General features: G+C 43.3%; 1 protein-coding gene across 2 annotated transcripts in view; it reads right to left on the reverse strand.

The window, feature by feature from the left end:
- TNS4 (tensin 4) overlaps positions 1 to 23,933 on the reverse strand; it is a 44,914-nt gene extending 20,981 nt beyond the window's left edge. The window contains exons 1-5 of one of the 2 annotated variants that reach the window (XM_063138813.1): positions 23,861 to 23,933; positions 14,223 to 14,833; positions 6,579 to 7,008; positions 3,467 to 3,735; positions 1,296 to 1,382 (exon numbers count right to left, since the gene is read on the reverse strand). In XM_063138813.1, the coding sequence (XP_062994883.1) occupies positions 1,296 to 1,382; positions 3,467 to 3,735; positions 6,579 to 7,008; positions 14,223 to 14,709 (1,273 nt within the window). In that variant the 5' untranslated portion in view covers positions 14,710 to 14,833; positions 23,861 to 23,933. Of the gene's footprint in view, positions 1 to 1,295; positions 1,383 to 3,319; positions 3,736 to 6,578; positions 7,009 to 14,222; positions 14,834 to 23,860 lie in introns of both variants that reach the window. The other variant, XM_063138812.1, reaches the window with a different exon arrangement.
- Between the last annotated feature and the right edge of the window lie 771 nt (positions 23,934 to 24,704).

Consider the following 24,704-nt stretch of genomic DNA (forward strand, 5'->3'; position numbering starts at 1 on the left):
GGTGGCATTAGGACAGGAAGGGTTTCCTTTTTCTTCTTCAAAACAATTGTGCAGCCAAGCCATAGTTACGCCAAGGACTGGGCGAATTTGCTCCTGCACTTGGCTGGGCAACCAGAACCCTTCCCCTTCCCAATACCACCTGATAGGCTGGGGAGGTCAGCTGAGCATCACCAGGGCAGCCCCGGCACTCGCCCTCCCTCGCTCTCCTCCCCACTGTGACTTACCAAGCAGCATCAAGAAGGGGATTCCTTCCTTTTTGATTTTCTTTTTAAGACCCAGTTGCACAGTGGCAGGCAGGCAGCTCTATCAGGCACAAGCACCCATTGCTTGGCTGACCGGTGTGCATGACTGCTGCCCCACCACTGCTCCTTAAAAGAACAAAGATGAAAAAGGAATCCTCTGGGATCCTAGGCAGTAAGCCTATCTACACCAGTTACTGGGGAACATGGGCGGGAGGGTAGTGTTGCACTCATGTCCTGCTTGTGAGGCCCTGGTTGACAGCTGTGTGAACAGAATGCAGGACGAGATGGACCCTTGGTCTGATCCAGCATGGCTCTTCTTATGTTCTTATGTAACCCCCTTTCCTGCACCACCTGGTAAGCCGCAGGAAGGAGGAAGGTGAGGAGGAACCAAAGCAGTGGTGAAAAGAGAGAAACAGGCTGGGGGGGAGAGCAGGGTATTGCAAGCAAGCTGGACAAAGCGGGAGTGATAGCTCTGGAGGGAGCCAGGAATCCCAGCATCGGGGTCTCAGGGCAAGCAAAAACCTTGCAGCCTTACCAGGGCTTTGTCTTCCAGAGTCTTTGTGGGTTTACAATGGGCACAATACACACGCTTTCCCCCTTGTTTTTCCCAGTTCTTTCCCATATGTTTCATTTATATCACCAGCAGATGGTGCTCCTTTATTGCGCAATTGCGATTTATTACAGCATTTTGGGGATTTTATAAAATGGCAGATTCCCTCTTGAAAATGGTGGGAGAGGCATTGGAGGTTGATGAAGTAATGGAAAGGATTTACAAACGTCTGTGAATGACCATCACGAGTTTACAATAAATCTCTTGTGCAGAGAAGCTGCCAGAGGGCACCTTGCCAAGTGCCCCTTTACACCCAGCAACGCCACTGTCTCCTCACAAGTGACAGGAAGCAGGGAAGCACACGAGCCAAAGGCCTTTGTCTGCCCATTCACGTAACAATGAACCATGCCTTGCTGTTAGGCCTAAATCAGGACAAATCCGGATTTTCTTAGATTTTCTCCTCTTCCGTCACCTTTCCCCATTGGCCCTGTGGCTTATTTTACCTTGGTCTCTTGTGATGCTAGGCCTGAACCAATATTTAGAGGTGTCCATTACAAACTTCATGGTTGGCTGGGCATCTTTGGAATAACCTGCAAGAAGAAATAGGCTATTATGAAGTTGAAGGTGTTAACAAAAGATGCGACTAAGACGATATGAGAGAGGGATATTTTCCTTTTGGAGACAGGATTAGTTTTAAAGCGTTAGGGCAAAAAGAAAAAAAAAGATGGTTGAAGTGGGATCTGAACAGGGTTTATAAATTCGCAACAGCCCTATTCAGGCATTCAGCCTGAACACCTAAGGATTCAAATAGTAGTGAGGGTGAGGATGCACAGGCAAGCCCTGCCCCCAATGACCCTGAGTTGCACATGCACTTGTAAAGACCTTTTCACATTTAGCACTAAGGTCTGCACTGGGTTTGTAGGCGTGTTAAGCTTACAATGTGCTGACTACCCCCTTGTAAACCTTCACATTTAGCCTGTTAAGATTTACAGAGGAGCTGGATGTGCAAGGATATCGGGGTCCGGAAGGGGGCTTATGTACATGCCCCCTCCACCACCATAGTTTTAATCTTAATGTGTGCAGGCAGAATGCTGCATAGGGCTAATAAATAAGGGGAAAGAGAAAGGAAAAGGAAAGGAACCTCTCGTGCAAGTGCTGAGTCATTACTGACTCTTGGAGGGACGCCAGCTTTTGGTGACGTTTTCTTGGCAGGCCTTATAGCGGGGTGGTTTGCTGTTGCCTTCCCCGGCCGTTATTACCTTTCCCCCAGCTAACTGGGTACTCATTTTACCGACCTCGGGAAGATGGAAGGCTGAGTCGACCCAAGCCGGCTGCCTGAAACCAGCTTCCGCTGGGATCGAACTCAGGCCGTGGGGAGAGTTTCAGCTGCAGAAACTGCTGCTTTACCGCTCTGCGCCACACAAGGCTCATATAAGGGGAAAGAGAAGAGGGGGGAAATTATGTGCTCTCAAAATATAAAGTATCCAGAATCATCCACTGAAATCAATAGACAACCGATGTAAAACAATGGGGTTAAACCTAAAGGCAAAATCCCAGGCATGTTCAGACCGAAAAAAGTCCTACAATTCCCAGCATTTCCCAGTCAAGGTTGGATCCAGACTCAGTCATACTCAGAGTATACTCATTGAATTCAATGTGGCTCAAGTTACTAACTTAACTCCCATTTATTTCAATAGGTATACTTGAAGTCAGACTAAATCGGAATCCAAACCGAAGAGTTCCAAAGGTAGAAGTACAATAACTAGAAGTACGTTCTCCATGTTCAGAATAACTGGGGCTTGTCTCAGTGAACAGTGTTGCCTTCTCCTACTTGTAAACTTTCCTAGGGCTGCTTTAGACAACAACAAGGTAGCCTGAATGGATCATTGCCCTTTTGTCCCTGGTCAGCAACTTGTTTTCCTGGTGGGCCGCTCTGAAAGGGGGAGGCAAACCTGTTCCCTAAAGTTCACAGCTACCCCCTCCTCTTTATGTGATGAGAAATGGCTGGTTTGGCAGCAGAGAGGAGGTGCATCTATGTGAACGAGAGAAGCAGGGGCTGAGTTCTGCTACTGGGGCTTCTCTCTTGCTCTCCTCTCAAACTGGTTTCCAAGTGGAAGACATGGAAACAGAAGGGAGAGCAGGAAGGAATTTTCTTTCCATGCAGTCCCTGCCTTCTCCTCCCTCTTCATTTTCTGAAGTGGTTTCAAAAAGCTCAGAGGGGAGGAAAGGGGAGGGAGCATTAATAAACAGGGCCCCCGGAGTGAGTGCAGGAAATCTTGCTAAGATACCTCCCCTGGACAACAAACAGATTGGCCCTGTCACCCAGGACATTATGCATGTGGGCACATCGCAATTTTTAGCCCAGACTGTTCTTCCTCTACCTCTGTTTCAGGGAGGTTTCATTTAGGCATAATTTATCCCCCCCCCCCCGCCCACACACAATTTGCTCATGGAAATATCAAGTGCTGCAAAATGGGAATAAAGGTATTAAGATGCTGTCCCTAAACGCAGGGATGAAATAACTTACTATCTACAGCTGAAGAGGAGGAAAGCGAGCTCTCAGAAGAGGTCTTGTTGGAAGCACTAACTCCTGAAAACGTTCCAGAATTGGGCTGGGGTATCTTGTGTCTGAAAGAAGCTGGGTAAACCCGGAAAGGTTTGAGAGAAATCTCACTTTCTTCTGGACGACCATTGATGAGCACAATAGGGATTGGGGACGGGGAGTTTGCAATGGGGGATGGCGAGCCACTCTGGGTCTGTCCCTTCTGGTACAGCTGAGGTTGGGAAGAATTCCCTTTCTGGGAACAAGTGGCACTAGGGTAGTAGGAACCTGAGCTACAGGATCCAGCATAAGAGCCATTGAAGGATCCAAGAGAGGAAGGACTTCCGGTAGACCTGGTCTGAGGAGTGTCTGGTTCATTGTTGGACAGCGACTGGGTGCTACTGCAAAAGAGAAAGGAAATACAGAAGGATTAAAGGAGACTCGTGCAACGACTATTACTAAATGTTCATATAGCACTAAATGGTTCATGTACAAGATGTGAAAGGGGCACAGGCCCTTCCTAGAGCCCTCGCGGTCCTGATCAGCACCTAGTTTTTAAATATGGAGTAGGGGGTTGTCAGCCAAAGTCATACCTCACTCTCCCCATAATTACCTGCTGGCTAAGCCTTGTGCCACAGAGACCCCTCTTCCTATCCCTTCTTTTGTCCTAGATTGGGAGGATAGGCAGGTGGCATCCCGCTGGGGATCAGATCTGCCCAGGGATCGCCTGTTGCTGACCCCTTTAGTTCGCAATTGGACGTTTCTCCTCCTGCTTCGCAAGAGCTGTGTACATGTGGTGCCTCTGCAGCTCCCCTTTGTCTGGGCAAAATGTAGCAGCAGCAGCAGCAAGATTTGGCATCTGGAACTTCCCAACTTTTCATTTTGTAACAATGCTATTTAGTTATTTCGTCATGAGAGGTGGGGGGAGCTGAAAGTGTTTGGCGGTGCAGAAGGAAACGAGAACTGATCATGAAATGCGCCCACGTCTGCTGTCTTTGCACAAGGATGCAGTGATGTGATCCCCCCTTCTGCTGCTCCCTGTTCACCTCAACCGCAGTGCAGGAGTGCTGCCAAATTTCATGGGGCCTTGCGCAAGGCGCCCTCTGGCCCCACTCCCTGCACTGTAGTGTCTTCTCTCCTCCCACTGCCACTGTTTTCTTCTCCCCTTGCCACGGTTACTCCCCACCTGCTTGGTTGGTGGCCTTCCTCTTTTCTCCTCAGGGGCCAGTATCACTAGCAGGGCTGTGGAGTCGGAGTTGGAAGCAATTCTTGGGTTACTGGAGTCGGAGTCGGTAAAAATGTACTGACTCCAACTCCTAATAAATTTAAATTGTATATAGAGTTGCGATATGTCCCTGAAAACCTGACTATAGTTTATCCAGCGATGGATATAGTTTATTAGTGATGCAGCTAGAACTGTAACAGCAATGCCACTCACCCAAGTCAGTGTTGAAAGACTGTTTTCGGCACTGAAAATAGTCAAATCAGATTTAAGGGCTTCTATGAGGGAGGATTTGGCAGAAGCAATTCTGTTTCTAAGAGCAATATGTTAGTCTTCAACCTTCTCCAATATAATGTTTATTTCATTAAATGTATATTCACTTGAATTTTATATTCAAATGATACTTTAATCTCGAAAAAGGTTTATGTTACTTATGTACCTAACTGATAATTTGTTAAGTTGTTTTAGGTGTTCAATTGGTTTTTTAAAAACTTTTTTGTAATTTTGACTTTGATATCAAAGTATATACTTTAGATTTTTGAACTAGTAGAGAAAGTTGTTCCCGATTTTCTTTTATATTTTCTTTCTTTTATATCCTATTACTTTATACTCCATAGTCTTTTGATAAACCGCACAGAGAACTTCGGCTATGGGGCGATATAAATGCAATTAAATAAATAAAAATATAACCTCATTGTTTTCATTTTTGGGCTTCTTTAATAAATAAAATAAAAAAGCCAGAATGTCTTAGCTATAGCCTTTAGACCCGGGCTTTAACAGGCTATGGTTCTAAAAAGTTGTGTGTTTGCAGTCGATGTAGGAAATATATCGGAAATTTATTTCCTTTATTGATATATAGTTGTCGGAGGTGCCATGAATAAAGGAGTCAGAGGTTTTATGTGCCGACTCCACAGCCCTGATCACTAGCCAGGCTCACCATTGGCTCCCACTGTGAAAATGGAGCTCAGCTGAGAGAAAATGGGAACTGCTAAGGCAGGGTCAACCTCTCGCTTCCTCTCAGCTGAGAGGCATTTTCAAAATGGCAGCTGGCCGCCTGGGCAGCTGTTTCTGCTCTCTCTTCACAAACTACCGCTTGGAGACACGCTGCTGGATTTTAATGTCCATTTTCTCCTTTGAGGAAAAAGTGCATTTAAAAATCCAGCCACACAGCTCCAAGTGGCAGCTTTTGCAGAGAGATTGCCAGCGGTGCTGGTGGCTGCCCTAGGCTCGATCCAGGGCTGAGCAGCAGAAGAAAACTAGAGCTTTGTTCTCCCTGAGAGTGGGGGGTGGGTGGCTGCAGGACCCCAGACCCAGTCCCCAAAGTCCATGCCTAGCAGCAGCAGCAGCACTGCTGCAATGTGTGCCCCGGCCTTTGGCTTTTGATGGGTGATTGGTGTTCTCACTGCTTTGTATAAAGGTAAGGCAAAACTGACATGAGTGTCCCAGAAGAAAGATATGATTAAAAAAAGCTGGTGTGCACTCAAAACACTCATCTACGGGGAAGGGTGCCTGTTGCATCTCTGCATGATGTCAGCAGAATAATCCACCCACAGAAAAGCTGTCTTTTTGTCTCTGCATGAGTCCCTGCTCTGGCTGTGCCTCTCTCCAATCAGGAATGACTCATCAAGAGAGCACAGGGGTAATCCCCTAGGAGAGCAGGGAATTGTTACACTTTTAAATGTGAAAAGCCAGCCTTTGGGGCTGTAAGGGCAAAGAGTGTATCCAATTTTAATTAAGAAAAAGTATGCCTCTGAAGTTTGGTCAAGGCACGGGTACAGACTGGGTCAGGTATATTGCAGGGTATGAAAAAAGCCCATCTTCAAGTTCATCCTGATCTTTTCTTCTATCTCATATAAAACAAAAACCTTATAGATAAACACGACACAAATACCAATTATATCTATCTATGTCTATCTATCTAGATCATTATTCCATTCTTGTGTTTGGATAGTGCCATTTTGGATTGGCACTTGGAGAATGAGTTCTCTCTTAGTAGATAGGATTCCCCAACATCAGCTTTACCTTCCAAGAACATAACTGGTGTCTGACCCAGGACTTGTTGAAAGTACAGATGCCGCGCTGCACCTCTGGCCTATCTTCACATGCTGTGACAATTTCAGTAAATACTCCAAGCCTGGGGAGGAAGCCAGGTGAGAATTTGATCCATAGGCAGCAGGATTTTTCTGGTCCCCTTGTGGAATAGAGATACTCTCCGACACCTGGATGCAAGCTGGCGACTGCCTCCCTGTGGTTGGGACATTCCGGGGTCCTCCGGAATCATGGCCACCTGCGAAGGTCATGTGGCCACTCAAGTCACAGTCGTCTCTGTGGGTTCCTCCACATGGAAACAAATGGGGAGACCCAGAGAGTGCAGTGCTGGAAGGACTTGCTGAGCTCTGCCAAGACTCCTGACACCTTGCTCTGGCAGGTGACATTTCGATGTATTTTATGTCTAGTTAAAAAACAAACAAAAACAAAACAAAACTCAGACAAGATCAACTAGAGCTCAAAAAGGCTTAGCCCTAAAATCTTATATATTTAAGCAGTGTATATATAATCATATTTAGCATGTATTTATATATATATATATATATATATATATATATATATATATATATATGTATTTATACTGTTAGTTTTACCCTACCCAGTGCCTGTTTACCCTACCCTGTGCCTGTTTTCATTTTCTTCCCCTCCTTATTGTTTTACCATGATTTAATTAGAATGTAAGCCTATGCGGCAGGGTCTTGCTATTTACTGTTTTACTGTTTTACTCTGTACAGCACCATGTACATTGATGGTGCTATATAAATAAATAATAATAAAATAATATATATATATATATATATATATATATATATACATAGATGTGATTTCTTCAGTTACTTTTGTAACCTATCCTGAAAAGCAGTATATGTTCCATTTTGAATAGTCTAAAGGTCTTCACATTATCTCAATAATCCTTACAACCAAACCAACATGACCCTGTAAAGGAGGCCTGTATTATTGTTCCCACAGTGCAGAAAGGGGCTGAGGTGAAGAGACCAATGACTTGCCTCAAGCCACCTAGTGAGTTCATGGCAGAGGTATTTGCTAATAAATGGCTTTCTTTCAATCCCATTTTAGGCACTCTTTGACTCTCAAAGCCATACTGGATCACAGTAAACAGAACGGGCATTTGCACACCTGTGACTTCATTTGATTGTATTTGAATTAGTCTGTATTGTGAATGTAAAGCAAACATTAGCTTAGATGTACATTTGATTTCCCTTTTGCATTCCATCTCGTGTTAACAACATTCACTCATGACAAAATGTGCTTATGGGCATGTGTAAAGTTAGTCCAAACCCAGGGGGTGGGAAAGTGCCCTTCATTTCACTTTCAACAACTGTAGAATGCTAAAAGGTTGAAACTTCCTTGGCTTCATGGCCGGCTGCTGTCCTAGCAGCTCTTTTCAAAGCCAGGGATGTGCAAATCATAAGGCCAAGACACACACAGAGAAAGATACGTATGCAGAGAATATTTGCCTCACCTTTGAGAAACATCCCTATTATTATTATTATTATTATTATTATTATTATTATTATTATTATTATTATTTTAAAAGATTTCTAGCCTGACTTTCAGGGAATAGCCCTACTTCTTTTAAAAATAAAATAAAATCACAAAAGAATTGTTCCAAGCAACCTTCTAATTAATGAGCAGCAACAAATAAAATTCAAGAACCAGCACATCAGCCAAATATGGATTGAATTTTTAAAAATTTGTCATGGTTCTTTTCTAAAAAACACACAGTATCAATTGTATTTTCACAGTGTCAATGCATATTTCCACGGGGAAAGAATTCCAAAGATATGGGGCTGCGACTAAAAAGGCCCTGTTTCTGGTAGATTGCAATGGCAGGCCATAAAGCAAGGCTTCTGAAGCTGATCTTAAAACCTGGGCATGCTCATAAGGCTGCAGGTGTCTCTTCAGATAAACCTGCCGTAATCTGCTTAGGGTTTTAAAAGTTAAAACCAGAACCTTAAATTGTACTCAGAAATGAATACACAACTAATGTAACTGGTAACTTTCTCCCTACACAGTGTAACCTTTCTACATAGAAGGTGCTTCCACAGGAATGGACAGTTGTGACAATCATGCACAATCTGTGCACGCACACACACACAAACTGGAAAGCCACAGTTGCTAAGTTCAAATGACACAGACACATGCAATGATTCTATGGTCTATCTATGAGTTATGTAGCAGAGGTGCTGAGCATGCAGGAGCTGCGCAGATTCAGTCCTTGAAATACGCAGCTGAAAGGATCTCAAAACGTAGCAGGGCTGAGAATCACTTTTGCAAGGCAGAGTAGATAGACCAATGGAATAGATGAGGGGTGGGGACCCTGCAGTCTTCCAGATGCTGCTGTACTACAAATCCCAGCATTCCTGATCATTAACCATGTTGCCTGGGGGTTATGGGAGTTGTAGTCCAGCAACATCATTATTAATTATATTATTATTATTATTATTATTATTATTATTATTATTATTATTATATTCCGCCCTTTGCCCAAAGCTGGGACTCAAGGCGGCTTTACAAAATTAAAACATATACAGTTAAATCTATAAACAGAAATATACAAAATTTAAAAATATAATTAAATACACCTCAATATTAAAACGTTTAAAATACATAACAATTAAAATACATAACGGAAGTGCAGACTATTCACCAAAGGCCTGCTGGAACAAAAATGGTTTTGCCTGCCTCCAAAAACACTTCACAGAGGGAGCCAGTCTAGCTTCCCTGGGAAGGGAGTTCCAGAGCCCTGGAGCAGCCACTGAGAAGGCCCTCCCCTGCATTCCCACCAGGCGTGCCAGTGATGGTGGTGGGACTGAGAGAAGGGCCTCCCCAGAAGATCTCAAAGCACAGGCAGGTCATCTTGAGGGCCAAAGGTTCCATACATGTTCCTGGGCTAGATAGACGAGTGGTCTAAGGCAGCCTCCTGTGTCGTCCATCAACCAGGCTGCACATTTGATTCCTACACATGAGTGCCTGGGATAAAAAGGGGGCAGCCTACCTAGACCAAAGGCCATTGCTTCCAGGATGGCTTGACTGCAGGCCCTTCTTTCTTCTAGATACAAAAGACCTTTTCCCAGATCTGGAAGGCAAACTGCCCTGCCAAAAAACACGGGTTATGTAGAGTCATCCCTGTGATCATCATGGAGTCCATTACTTGTTGCCACCTGTACAAGAGGGTGGGGATGCATGCTTCAGTTTTGTTCCCCTCCTGCCTGTGCCTGACTCCAGATGAAAAACATCTGGCTACTCCCAAAGAAGACATCAGAGGCAAGCAACGGGAACTTCCACAGGAACTTCCTCAGTGCTGTTTTGACTCCAGCGAGGCAATGAACTCACACTGACCTTTTCCGATATATATTATACCCAATATACATGAAAAGGGGGCTTCCATATCACAGCATCATCAAGATGGTTTCTATGGGATTTCTATAGGTGCCACTACCAATTTACCAACCCAGAAAATATCAGTTTATGGTTGCTTCCAGGTTGTGACTCATTTGCTCAGATTGGAAGTAACTGGCAGGATTTTCTTTGCAAAATTAGTCAAGGAAGGCTTCTCATTTAAATTTCCTCTCTTCTTCAAGCAGGCCCAAATTGATTGTGATTTAATAGCTCTAAGCTGCACTGAAGAGGTAAAATTTGCAGAGATTTTGGAATCAGAAAAAGGGGAAATGATCCCAATTGTTTTAAACAGGCAGAAAGTATTGGTAGCAGGTTTTGAATGTTCAAAGCAACTCACATACAACATTATATTAATTCTTACAAGATAGGCCAATATCATCATCATCATCATCATCATCATCATCATCATATCAGTGCAGGCAGGGAAGAAATCAGAAACTGAAAGAACAGTGTTTTGTCTAAGAGATAAACTAGATGTTATTTGCAAAATATGTGATTTTAAAAAATTAAGTTCAGCCTAACACAACTGTGATTAGTGGGGTGCAAAAGGGGTTCTTAACCCTTTTCCCGTTGTCTGTTCTTCTGCTCAAATTAGTCACCAACCTGCTTTCTCCCACATCTGCATCTCCACTTCTCACCTGTGGAACTCTCTGGGCAGGGATGATTACACAAGTTTATAAGGGAAAGCTGTGGCTTTCAGCCACAGTATATCAAGGTACTATATGTCATGGATTAAATAATTGCATCTCTAATAATCTTTATCATCCTTAACTTTGGCCAGATCTATACCAAGCAGGATATTGCACTATGAAAGCGGTATACGGTATGTGTCACAGGCCCCAACAGTTGTCAGTGCACTTCAATACCACTATAAAGCAGTACTGTGTCTCCTGCCTCTTATAAACTGCTTTCATAGTGCAATAGCCTGCTTGGTGTAGACGAGGCCTCTGTCACTGCCTTATTTTTACACTTTGGCATGACCTGGTCATTGATGATGATGATGATTATTATTATTATTATTATTATTATTATTATTATTTATTTATTTATTTATATAGCACCATCAATGTACATGGCGCTGTACAGAGTAAAACAGTAAATAGCAAGACTCTGCCGCATAGGCTTACAATCTAATAAAATCATAGTAAAACAATAAGGAGGGGAAGAGAATGCAAACAGGCACAGGGTAGGGTAAGCAGGCACAGGGTAGGGTAAAACTAACATTATAAAGTCTGCACAACATTGATGGTGATCAGTAGGCTGTCATGGGCTGGTTGGTCCAAATACCCGGAATGAGTATTAAAGCTGCCTTCCAGAGTGGAGGCTGAAACCAATTTTGCCTGGAAGAGGCATGTGATAAAGCAGGAAAACAGCCATCGTTGGGGATTTTGATTTGAATGGCAAGATGTTCTGCCAGCCAGCCAAAAATGGTAGATGTCAGCCCCACACCAATCAAGCCCCCCCCCTCCACCCCCAGGCAGGGAAAGGGAATACATCGCATTGCGCTCTGCTACCTAAAAGCTGCCCTGTGTGCCTTTAGACAGTGGTGACCAATGCTCCTTCCCACCTGCCCTTCTAGTTCTGGAGAAAGAAAGGCCAATGGCTGCGGGGTGGGGGTGGGGTGCTGTAGGGAGAGATACCCGTTTGGCTGTGTGTGACCAAAGTGCTTTTAAAAAGCTTCTACCTTACTTATGATTTGCAGCCTCCTACGCAATGTCAAAAAAGTGGGTCAATATGATGATCAAGAGAAAGGAAAATCTTCCTTCATGAGAAAGAGCCTAAAGCATTCAGGGTTGTTGTTGTTGTTTTAGTTCAGGGGTGGAGAGACTAAGAGAGGGCAAGGAAGACCTGATGGAAATTTACAGAATTATGGATTGGATGGTTCCCCATGTATTCATACTTAGAGCAGACCCACTGAAAACAATGAGATATTGATTTCAATGGGTCTTCTCTAAGTACAACTAAACCTAGATTCAGCCCTATGAACTGAATCAGCAGAGGGAGATTTTTTCTTGCACAGTACTAGAAGTCAGAGCCATTCATTGAAGTTGATCAGCGCTAGGTTTATGACTAGGGATGGATGAATCTGTCAGTTTCGGTTTTCTCTCCACTTCTCATTTTCCCCATCAAGTTCATTCCATCACATTTTTGCATCAGTTTGGGACTAAAACAAGTCTGCATTTTTGTGCACATTTCCCCAAATATATGCATTTTTGCAGGCAATTGCTAATATGTACATTTGTATATGCAAATTTGCCTAATATACCCAGGTTTTGCTGGCAGTTTTTCTTAATATAGTGTTATTTTGTGTATGTTTTTGCACAAGTACACACTATATTGCAAAATCTGGAGACACGTGAGTACCAAAAGATAACTGCATTCCAGTACATATATTGATTCGGGAAGTGTGAATTCGGTACGTTCTTAACAAAATGTGAACTGAATGCAATCCCCCCTGCCATCACTATTCATGACAGGTGAAAATTAGTACTTCTTCACTGAAGACAAAATTAACTTATAGAATTCACTATAGCAAGAGGTGGGAATGGGTGAAGAGGCCTGCATCCATGTATTTGTCTATCTGTGGTTTAAGAATAGCCAAGGCTAATTTCCATCCCATTGATTTCAATGGATCTATGCTAAGTATGACTAAGTCTTGACCCAACCCTATGATTCTGTACTGAAATATGCAGTGCTTTTTGGTTCTCTGCGTTTCATGGGCATTGCCAAATACTTTCTAGGAGATCATCCAGAAAATCTTGAGATGTGGGCAGAAACATTATCAGCCACATTCCCATTTCAGATGAGACAGGGGATTAGGTGCAATTTCTGTTGAGTTTCCTTACTTGCTAGGTTACTGCAGTTCAAACACATATCTATGGAGTGTGTGTATGTGAGGGGAGGGGGGACGCACACAATTAATTCTTTGTTGCCTTTGGCAATCACCACACGGAACACCCTCTGAGACATCATTGGATTTTTAGAATGAGTAAGCACACCTGTCTGAACAAGCCCCCAGGCCCAGCCAAATCTATGGGGAAAGCACCCAAAATGTCATTGTATTTAATTGACGCATCTGATCCATTACCAATTAAGACAAATCAATCAGGTGTGTTAGAGGGGACACTCATATGCTCCTCAGATTAAAAGACCTAACCCCATCCCCCAACCATCACGAACTGAGACAAGTTGATAATGCAAGCATGACAGGCTTAGTTGTCACAAACAGCAAATGCATTGATAATCCTATGTTTGGACTGTACCACTTCAGACTGCAGGTGGAGACTTGCTTGATGGAACACTCCTCCACACATAGATGCCTGGTTGGTGTAGCATTGAGTAAGGCAAGTCTACACCCGCAGTGTGAAGTTGTACAGCCCAGACACAGGTTTACCATCTCATCTCACAGTGGCTGGGCCAAGGACACCCCAGGAGATTTATGTCTGATTGATATGAACCTGGGTCTCCCCAGTCCTGGTCTGAAACTACCACACCTTGCTGATGGCCTGTGTCTCCAGCATCTAGAATTCAGACGAATATTTCTTCTGTATGTGGAAATTTCATTTGCTATCATGGCCAATATCCCATCATTTTATACTTGCATATAGGTCCAGTCCCTTAGAAATAAGTCCCATTTGATTTCAGTTGGACTTACTTCAGAGTTGCACATTTTAAGGTTGTAGCAAAGAGCTTGAGCCTCAATTGATTCAGGCTTATCCACCCTTCATGTCTACTCATTCCTTTCTCAAGACTCACAGGCAAGTAGCCCTTCCCACATACTGGCTATGTTAGCGTGTCACTTTAAGCTAGGAATCCTGGCTCATTAAACTGCATAAACCAAGATTCCTGGCTTAAAGTGATGCACAGATGCACCCACTATGTGATTTAAGTTACTGAGATTCTGAATACCTTGGAGTAGGCAACCTGGTGCCCTCCAGGTGGTTTGGACAGCTTTGAAGGATTTAAGAAAATCATCATCATCATCATCACCATCATCTTCTGTACATCCAAATGACACACAGGGGATACCGGGAGAAGGTGGGGTGACCCCTCCGTTTTCCTGGGATAATCCATAGGTCTAGCTAAGGCCTCAGAAACAACTCATGCTGGGTTCACTATGCAAAACCCCCCTGGGGAAGAGCCTAATTGGCTCTGCAGGTTGGACCCTGCAACTTGCTAAATTTCACATCTTACCTGGTGAATCTGGTTCCTGTTTTGCGGCCACCACTGTGTTGCTTTGTGGAATAGCTTGGACAGGACTCTGGGCCTGAGCTGGCTTCAGCTGCAGAGGCTGGAAAGTCGGGTCAATTTCCAGTATCAGGCGGTTCAAGTTCTCAATGGATACATCCAATGTCGGAGAGACTGGGCAGTTGTCCTTCCTTGCTTCCATTGGTTCCTCTTGCAGACATCTATCTCTCAGATTTGGGGACATCACAGGCGTGACTTCTGTGGTAGGGTTACTAGAGGCATAGAGTTCTGCCTTGGGCAACGAACATCCCTTGGTTTGAGCCGACGAGCTCTGTCTGTCCCAGCCGTCCATTGAGTAATACAAATACGATGTTGGCAAAGAGTGATAGGACAAGCAACCACTAGGGTGCTGCAAACAAGCATCTTCTTCCTGGGATGAAACACATATTGTCTGCCCAACACGTACCACGTGGTTTGGGATGACCTTTGACATCTTTCGGCTATTAAGTCTTCAAGAACTATTTATTGTCTCTGTCTTTTGTAAGGCTAAGATTTGCCAAGGCATGTAAGCTTCTGAGGCCTTTCTTATCCAAGGAGAAAACCCATATAAATGGCACCTTAAAGTTACAGGAAAAATGGTTAGGAATACTCTGGTCACCAATGCACTTTAGTCTTCCTCAGAACAGCAGGTAGTGGTCAGGGAATGGGGGGGGGGAATGGGAAGCATGCACTTTTAACTGTTAAGGCCAAGACCACTGGCCTCACTGCATTTCCTCCCAATGCAAATAGGAGACTCGGGGCTCATCTACACCAAGCAGGATATTCCACTATGAAAGCGGTATATAAAAGGCAGGCGCCACACTACTGCTTTATAGCGGTACTGAAGTGCACTGACAACTGTTGGGGCCCATGATGCATGCCATATACTGCTTTCATAGTGCTATATCCTGCTTGGTGTCAATGAGTCATGGGCTGGCCCCAATAGTTGTCATTGCCCTTCAGTACCACTGTAAAGCAGTGGTGTAGATCCTGCCTTTTATATACTGCTTTCATAGTGGAATATCCTGCTTGTAGATGAGCTCTTGGAGAAGCGAAGGGGAAGAAAAGGGTTAAACTCCTACTTCCCACCTGCTGCAATCCTGATAATAAATCAGCTCCCTCTTGCCCCACTATGCCTGCTATGTGTGTTTTGTAATGCTCATGTTAAATGCAAACACCCATTTCGTAGCATATCTGTTTTGGTTCTAGCGTGCAGATTTAAGGAGAGAATCTCTTGTCCCATTGCTGTGCTGTTATATTGAATCGAGGTGTTCTCTGGAGGGGTGTTAGTTAAGCAGGAGGGAAGAGCAGCAAGAAGGTGAGGATTTTATAGCACCACTCACAAATGAAAATAAGGCATTGTGAACCCTTATCGCCTCATCAAGGTTTACTGCCAGAAGACTCCCCATATGTTATTATTTCTCCCTGCTATAGCCAAGCTTTTGTCAGCCTGCTGTACACATTGGTCTCAAATCATTACAAATGTGGAATACAAAGCAGGATATAACTCTATGAAAGTGGTATATGCAATGTGGATTGTGCCCCAACAGTTATCAGTGCACTTCAATACCGCTATAAAGCAGTAGTGTAAATCTAACCTAGTTTGTCCTGCACAGACTTCAGAAGCAGAGGCTGTCAGTAACTTGATCAAAAGCAGGTGCCTTCAAAAAATAAATAAATCTTAGGAATGTTTAATCTCATAACGGACCTGGCTGTAGTTAATAGATAAGTTGTGCCTTAATGGCTTTTCACAATGTTAGGTATTAGGGAAGGCAAGCATTTTACATGGAGACAAATGAAATTGTATGCAGAATCAAGATGTATCGCCCCCTCCCCACTTGGTGGTTTAACTTTAAGAGACCTGGGGCTCATCTACACCAAGTAGGATATTCCACTATGAAAGCAGTATATAAAAGGCAGGAACCACACTACTGCTTTATAGCGGTATTGAAGTGCACTGCAGGATTTATACTACTGCTTTATAGTGGTACTGACATGCACTGACAACTGTTGGGGCCCATGACACATCTACACCAAACAGGATATAGCACTATGAAAGTGGTATGAAAGCTGTATATGGTATATGTCAATGGGCCCCAACAGTTGTCAGTGCACTTCGATATTGCTATAAAGCAGTCGTGTGGCTCCTGCCTTTTATATATCGCTTTCATACCACTTTCATAGTGGAATATCCTGCTTGGTGTAGATGAGCCCCTGGAGAAGAATGTCAAACTGATCACTCACAACAATTTTTGAAAATGCACTGCCAAAGTTTACTAAGAAGATAAAAGGTAAGTAAGTGATTTACCATGGACAGGCACTAGAGAAATCAGGACTGTCCTTGGTAAATGTAAACCATCAGAGACTACATTATAGCAATCTAGAAAAGGGTAGACAAGAGGATACAGAACAGCTTTAATCATAGCCACAGAGAGGAAAGAGCAACTGTTGGAGAGGCTGAAGAGGAAACAGCAGCAAAACATTTAAAAATTTAGATTCGGCAGTCATATATTGTCTTACGTAACCCTAGCACAGACTTGAAAACAGAGGCACAGATGGTCAGAATAACTATCATAAGTTTCCACAGTAATTTTTTTCTTAGTTTGCCTACATACAGAAATCTATTTAAGATCCTTTACATCTTTTATCAGCTACTGAAGAGGTCCCTTCAGAAGAAGACAAATTGGTGGCAGTCGGAGTGTACAGCTCAAACTTAGGGTGGAAAAACGAAAGGTCCGCCACACGTCATGTCTAGCAAGCACTGACTAACCGCCTTGAAGGCTGATGGGAGAGGTAGATACAAAGCCTTGAAAAACGGCCAGAACATTATGCCATAGGAATGATATAAACATTGGACATGAACAAACTACTCCTTCCTGTCCTCTTTTCCCTGAAAAGGGAAAACTTATACAATGGGCAGGTTCACACAATCATTTTCAGCCAGTGTGGCTTAAATAAGCCACCGTGGTTGGCAGCATGTGCTGGTTGCCTGTGAACCCCATTCCATAACCCAATCCCCACTTGTAGGTTATTATATTGTCCGAACCCAAACCCGGAGAGGGTGGGTTGTTGGCATGGTTAACAAACCATCCAGGAAACACGGGCTGTTTTAGTGTTGTAGGTGGTTTGTTAGCCATGCCAACAGCCGATTCTTGCCAAGTTTGGATGACATGACAACCTATGAGTGGAGGTTGGGTTACAGAATGGGTGCCTGTGGGTTGTTTGGCAAATGCCACAAGCCATGGTGGATGTGGCTGAAAATGATCGTAAAAACCAGGTCCATGCCTTTCAATGGCCTTCCACCTCCTCTAATCGTGTGGTTGTTCTTTCCATATGCGAGATGGGCTTGGTGCCATTTTCTAGAGTGCTAAATAGGTAAGGGGGCACAATCAAGAAAAAAAGATTCTCAAACTTTTTGAACTTGCCCCTTTCAAATTTAGTCCACCTTGTGTTCTTGGTCCCCAATACCAATAATCTGTTTCACATGTGCAGTTGCACGTAACCTCCTGATGATGCTTCCTGTGCTGGCATGCGGGTTGTTGCTGTTTTTAATCAGATATTGGCAGTAGAAATGGACCTTTCTGATGGCCTCCACAAAGCCCTATGCAGGAAACTATTGTTAGGCTGCTGGCTGTCCCTTCTTTAGTCAGGTAGACTTCTGGTTCATAGCCCAGGATGGTTGGTTGATGTTTCCTCAGCAGGATCTAATGGTGAGAGTTGGGAGTCTCTTTGCAGTTTTTGAATGCAAACAGAGCCCCAGGAAAGTGACACCTCTTCAGATGTGGAGAGGCTCAGATGTCTGGTGCTTGTGTGTGTAAAAGCAGCAGTGTCATAGAATCACAGAATGTTAAGAGTTAGAAGGGCCCTTACAGGGTACCCAGGCTGAATGCAGGGCTGCAACTACAGCATCACTGAAATAACTCCAGCGAAAGAGAGCCCATCACCAATCTAGGTAATCTGTTCCACTGTCAAACAGCTCTTTCCATTAGGAAGTTTCTCTTAATATTTACCAGTATTGGTTTGGAAGAGAGAGAGATGCAAAGAAAAAGGTAATTATAGGCTGAAGGTATGTTGGGGGTGCAGCCTTCCTCAACCTAGTGCTCTCCAGATGTTCTGGACTACATCTCCCATCACTATGGGTCTACAGGCAATTGTCTATGTTGGCTGGGGATAGTGGGTGTTGTAGTCCAACACATCTGGAAGGCACCAGATTGAATAAGGCTCGGATGGGAGATCTGCTGCCTCTTTGCCTCCACTTAGGGCTTTTCTACATGAGGCTTTAACCTGCATCTTTGCCAAGACTTCTGCTTCTGGATTCTTTGCAGGATTAAGATTGGCTCTTTTACACATTTTTTTTCCTGAGGGGTTTCTTCATCTGCTTTTCTATATGTTTCATTACACAACCGCTAGCTGGTGCTGTGGTACAGCAGTCTTGCACAATTACATGGGGGTGCTATAACACCATTCAGAAAAATGCTACACTTTCCTCATTAGAGGGGAAAAAACATGATAAAGTTTCCAAAGCATGGGAGATGCCGTGGAGGATGACTATGTAGTGTAAAGGAGCAGAAAACTACCATGAGTGAGCAATCACAAATGCACAATAAAAACCACATGTAGAAAGGCTCTTAGGCTCTATCTTGAAATAAAGCAAAATGTCACAAAGTTGTGAAGTCTCCATTGCACACCGATCCAAAGAAAACCAAACCGAGGTAGCACTGCCTCTGGAATTCCTGACTGCTCCAGGAAGTGGAGAGTGCACGAAACTATCATTTCAACAACGCAGCAGTTTCCCCCAAGCGTTCAGCCCCTCAACTAGAATGGGATAATGGGGGTACTGGGATTCATGCACCCTTGCCAATCCAGTGCAGTAGATGGGTGAGAGTCCCCTGACAGGAGGCCTTCAGCCCATCTAAGTCATAGTTAGTGGGAAGAGGAAGGTTCCACTACCTGCCCCAGAATCTACCACCTGCCCCAGAGAAAGAGAGAAGAAGGAACACTGAGAAGAGGTCTGTGCTGGTGAAGACTTAAAGATGTGGATGAGTGCTTTTTATTTGAAAGAACACTCTAATGAAAGTGAAGGAAGAAGGCTGGGACAAAACCTTGATTCTAAGATGTTTGTCCAGACAACCTCTGCTGGTGCTAAGGAATAGGCACAATAAGGTTGGTAGCAATTTTCAGATTAAGAACCCCTGAGGTAAAAATAACGTGGTTTTCTATAGCTTTTAAAAATGAAGCACCGTTTAGATCAAAAGTTAAAAGGAGGCAAGCCCTGCCTGCAGGGACACAAATCTAATATAAACAGTAGGGGAGGGGGAGAGAAAGAAACTAAACGAAGGGTTAAGCTGTAGGCCAAAATAACCCCTTAACTTGGAAAAGCAATTATAAAGAGCAGGTGCTGTTTAAAAATAGGAAGAGATGGAGCCCTGCATACGCTAGAGTGTTCCACAAGTAGGGAAAGGAAACAGAATCTTGGCTTTGTAATCCAAGAAGGTTTAAAAAGAAGATAGATAAGGAGCTAAGGAAAGTAAGTAGAGTGTTGATCTTGAGGCAAAACTTAACCCTGTGCAAAGAAAGTTTATTTATATCCTGCCTTTCCCAAGAAGCACAAGGCAGTGTATAATACATTGCCCCCTGCTCCCTCATTTTTGTCCTCACACACAAAAACCCCCCTGTGAGGTAGGTTAGGGCAAGGGAGGCTGATGGCTCCAATTTCAGTGGGGCTGTAAATCCATTCTGGGTTTTAGTCAGAACCAGCCAGAACTCTAAAGGACCTATCCAAAGTGCTGATCCCTACCCCCAAATAGCTTCAGCACCTTGCGTAGGTCCTTTTGACTTCTGGCTGGTTCTGACTGAAATCCGGAATGGATTCACAGCCCCACTGAAACCAGAGCCACCAGCCTACACTGGATTAGGGTGAGAGCCCCAATGAGAGTCAGGACTGAATGAGGATTTGAACCTCAAGTCCCTAAATTCTAGTTTGACACTCTAACTGCTACACCACACTGCCTCTCTCTTGGAAAGTTCCGCGTGTGTACAGATGAACACAGGGAAGGGGACCTTGAGAATGTGCCTAATATCCAGATCCCTGACCTCCATTTATTTAAGAGTTAAACTTTAAGATCTACACAAGGCCTACACTTGTGCATCTGATCATGTATGCATGCCGATTGTATGAGCCAGCTGTTCTCAACTTGGTACCCTCCAGATGTGTTAGACTGCTGATGGGAGTTGCAGTTGAACACACCTGGAGGGTGCTAGATTGAGAACAGCTGGTGGAAACATCTATTTTTGGGACTTCCAGATTGCATGATGAGTGCCTATGCATATTTCAATAAAACTCTTAAAGATACAGGAGTCCTGTCCTCCTTTTCATATGGTCACCCTAACTGGCTTTTAGTGATTTGCATGAGCTGACATGGTCAGCTTTTTTGGTTTTAAAGTAGATATTACTGTTTATTCCGAGCCACAGTAATATTAAGTATAAGAAAATAATCTCTGGGCTGCCCTTCCTTTACACACGGCTCGCTTAAGACATTTTCCTGCCTGAGGTGCCCCCTGCCCCAGTCAAAGTGCATACTTAATAAATTAAGGGTTCAATCCAATTATGTTTAGACAGAAAAAAGTCTTACAGCTGGCTAGGGAATGCTGGGAGTTGTAGGACTTTTTTCTGTCTAAACATGCATAGGATTGCACCCTAAATAACTAACAAGATGCTGTTCTGAAAACACCCAAAATTGGTGCCCTGAGGCAATTGTCTCATTCTGCCTAATGGTAGAGCCAGCTTTCAAACAATCTTCCTGGTCTTCTCTCTCTCTCTCTCTCTCTCTCTCTCTCTCTCTCTCTCTCTCTCACACACACACACACACACACACACACACACACACACACACACAAACAAACAGGGAGGCAGTGAGAGCTGAGTGCTTTGGAGGTGTATTAATATTAGACTGTGTTGCTGATAACATTATTACTTCAGTCAAAACACACACCCTCAGTAACTATGGTAACTGTATCCCTCAATCTCACCAGCACACCCTCTTAATCCAGATGAGACACAAAGGAACCCATTGATGATTAAGACACATGTAATCTGTGATCCAACCTTCCCTTCCATGTTACTTCTAGGATCAGGAAATCCTAGGCCAGATTACCTCTGCAGCTCAAATTTCAAGAGGGGAGAGCAAAAGATAAGAAAAACTAAAGTCAGATTTGAACAAATATTGTCTCCAGGTGTAGGTAGGTGGCCATGTGCCCTACTTTACTGAGAACAGCCCTCTGTTGAAGGTGTCCTCTATTTGAAGGGTTGTCCAATGTACGACTGATTTAAAAATAAACATAACAAGGGTAAACAGGAACCCTGAAGGTGTCCATTAACGGTGAGCTGCTGGACAGAAGATGGAGCAGGCACTCAGAACACCTGGCCTCAGTCTTACCCATTATGGTGATCTCTCTTGTATTCTTATTTAAATTATAGCGATTATTTCTAAATGGGTATCTATACATAACAATTAGTACATGCATCTTTTTATGCAACACTGTATCCTCTTTTTGGTCCTCTTTTTGGGGAATGCATTTCCTCTATTTTTTGGCAATGTGGAAGTGACCATCCCAACTGTAGGTCAATGTTAGATGAGAATATGCATGCAAGGATAGTTGGTTCAATAGCATCCAGATAAGAATGTGCATCAAAAAGAGTTTGCATCAAAATCTATTGGCCCATATCCAAAAGATACCAGTGCCCCTTTTAATGGTGTTCTTGTCTGTCGCTCTTTCATTCAATTTCCCCTATCCAGACTTTGATTTTTTCAGAGGCCCTACAACCCTCCATTTATGCAATAGGCCACTCATACATAAATTTCAGATCTCTGACCTTTTTGAAAGTGGGATTAAAGGGGAAAAACCATGGAGACATCCCTGCCTCATTCATGGAATAGGGGGCAATATTACCTTCGATTTCTTAGCCTCTTGTGTTTTCTCACCACTTATCACAAAAAATCTGTTATAGATAGTATAGCTGCATAAAGCCCTTTTATGGCTAGTCCTAGCCATCCTGAATCAAGAAGCACATTCACCCCTATAGTTCTTCAGAACTGCACATAGTTTCTGATGTTTGACTGACTAGGGCTGCTTCCAGACACCCGTCTATCATAACCCAATCATTGCTCTTCCACTGTATGCTACAAGTGGAATTGCAATTGACTTTCCACACTATCGGGGGCATCACATTTTTCTACGTGCACATGCCACTATGCTCTGTCCAAAGCAGACAAAACAGCTGTGGGTGGGGAAAGAGAAGGGGAAAGTACAATTCACCTGAGTGGCCATTCATTCACTGTGACCTTTGTGGTGGGCATCATTTTATCACTTTTTTATATATTTTTAAAAAATGTTTTTTTAATTAGCACTAAAATGCTTTTTCAGCTTTTTTTTTTTAAAAAAATACAATCTTATTGCGATTCCACTTGAAAGAGTGTTATTGTGGTATTAGGATGTTTTAACAATGTATATTATATTTTAATTCAGTTTTATGTATTTTATATTTACTGTTGTTCTCCACCTTGATCAAAATGGAGAGGCGGGTAAGAATAATAATAATAATAATAATAATAATAATAATAATAATAATATATTTAAAAACCTTTCCAGTCACCACCATTTTCACAAGATGGCTAATGACAATGACCAAAAACATGGGTTTTTGAAAAAAAGCTTTTAAATGGTGCCCCATCACAAAGTTTATAGTTAATGTGTGCTGAGATGCTCACTCCCCAAGTACATCGCTGCCCATGGCAAAAAAATGCACTCTTTTTAAAAAACAAAAACCCTGAAAAGCATCTCTAAGAACCACTATACCTGTGCAATTTGTGCTACACTTCTGTCCTTGTGAAACAAAGTTGGATTTTCTGTGGTGTGAGAAAAGAAGGAAGGAACACAGGCAAAATACAGCATGATACATGGATGATGATGGATGCTCCATAAAAATATGTGTTTTTTGCCTAGTGTGGAAGCACCCCAGGATTGGCATCAGGGCTCACCCTGTGAAGCAATAAGCAACTTTTACCACATATTCAGTTCACAAGCAGAAACACACTTAACTGTTCCTCTACACATCAGCCCATATTATCCATATGTTCCACAACTAAAATGTTCTTCCCCTCCACCCATCTCTAACCCATCCTCATGTCAACAGCACCTGCATATTCAGGAAAAGTTTAGTGTAAGAGTCCGACAGGCTTTGAGTAGGATTTCCATGTAGGTTTTGCTTGATACATATGTAATGAAGAATCTGAACGCTCTAGCAGTAGAAGGATTCAGCAGGGTGTTATTTTTTTTAGCATAGTATTCTAGACTTCTGGAGCTAAACCATCCTCCACAAAGATGTTTCAATTTCCCCTCCCTCCACACACACCCCTCCAAAAAAGGGATCCCACAGTTGCATTCCAATTCATTAGAAATTAGTATTACATATCATACTCAGACAGAAATTATATACTTTCGGGCAAATACACAATGCTAGAAAATGTGGCAAACATCAGCAAAGAAAGGGAAAAGCAAATGGGCAACTAGAAAAGAAAAAGAGAGAGAAACATTTTCCCCATTACCTAAACTGCAGCTGTTTTCTTTAATGTCTTCAGTCTCTGAAGTGTGGCAACAGGAAAGTGTGAGCAAATCTCAATGCCTTTAGGGTGCTGTTGCTTTAACGGTAGCCTTGTCCCGCCTATGCCAGGTGAGCTCATGGCAGCCACACCTGGATTTTGTTAGGCGTGTCTTTTGGCTCATATCCAGGGGTGGTGAAAAAGCTGAAGGAGCTGACTGCAGAAGCTGGCAAGCAGCCAGCCAGCATCCCTCCGCCACAACTCATAGCTTGAAGTTATCAGGAAGTCAAAAAGCCTACATAATACTGAATGGAAATTAATAAGCAGAAGTAGAGAAGTGAATCTGGATGATTGAAATGGGGGCTGGCTCTTATCTGGATTTCTGGTAACTCAGAGAATAATGAGTGACTAACGGAAGGCCTTTCACATACATCCAATCAAGGACAGGTCTGAAAAACTTTGAGGGTCTCATTGTCAGTTCCCTGAAATGATAAATAATGGCTGAATTGTCAGATATCTGTATAACCTAAAAGAAATATTAAAACTGGAAGAAGAGGTTTCAACAACACCCAGTTTGGACAATTAAACAACAACCATCTGTCAAGTATGCTGTAGGGTGGATTCCTGTATTGAGCAGGGGGATGGACTCGATGGCCTTTTAGGCCCCTTCCAACTCTACTATTCTATGATTGTTTGTGAGAGGTTGGAAGTGAGTGAGCATGCTGGCTCCCACCTGCTTGTCCACTTCCGCTTTGCTAAGCAGCTGAGGATATTTGTGATGTACGAATCCAGAACTCTGGGCTGTTGAGGGAGAAACAACCCAGAGTTTCAACCCAATTACACACCATGA

Source organism: Elgaria multicarinata, chromosome 11 (genome assembly GCF_023053635.1).
Source record: "Elgaria multicarinata webbii isolate HBS135686 ecotype San Diego chromosome 11, rElgMul1.1.pri, whole genome shotgun sequence".
NCBI classification, from domain to species: domain Eukaryota; kingdom Metazoa; phylum Chordata; class Lepidosauria; order Squamata; family Anguidae; genus Elgaria; species Elgaria multicarinata.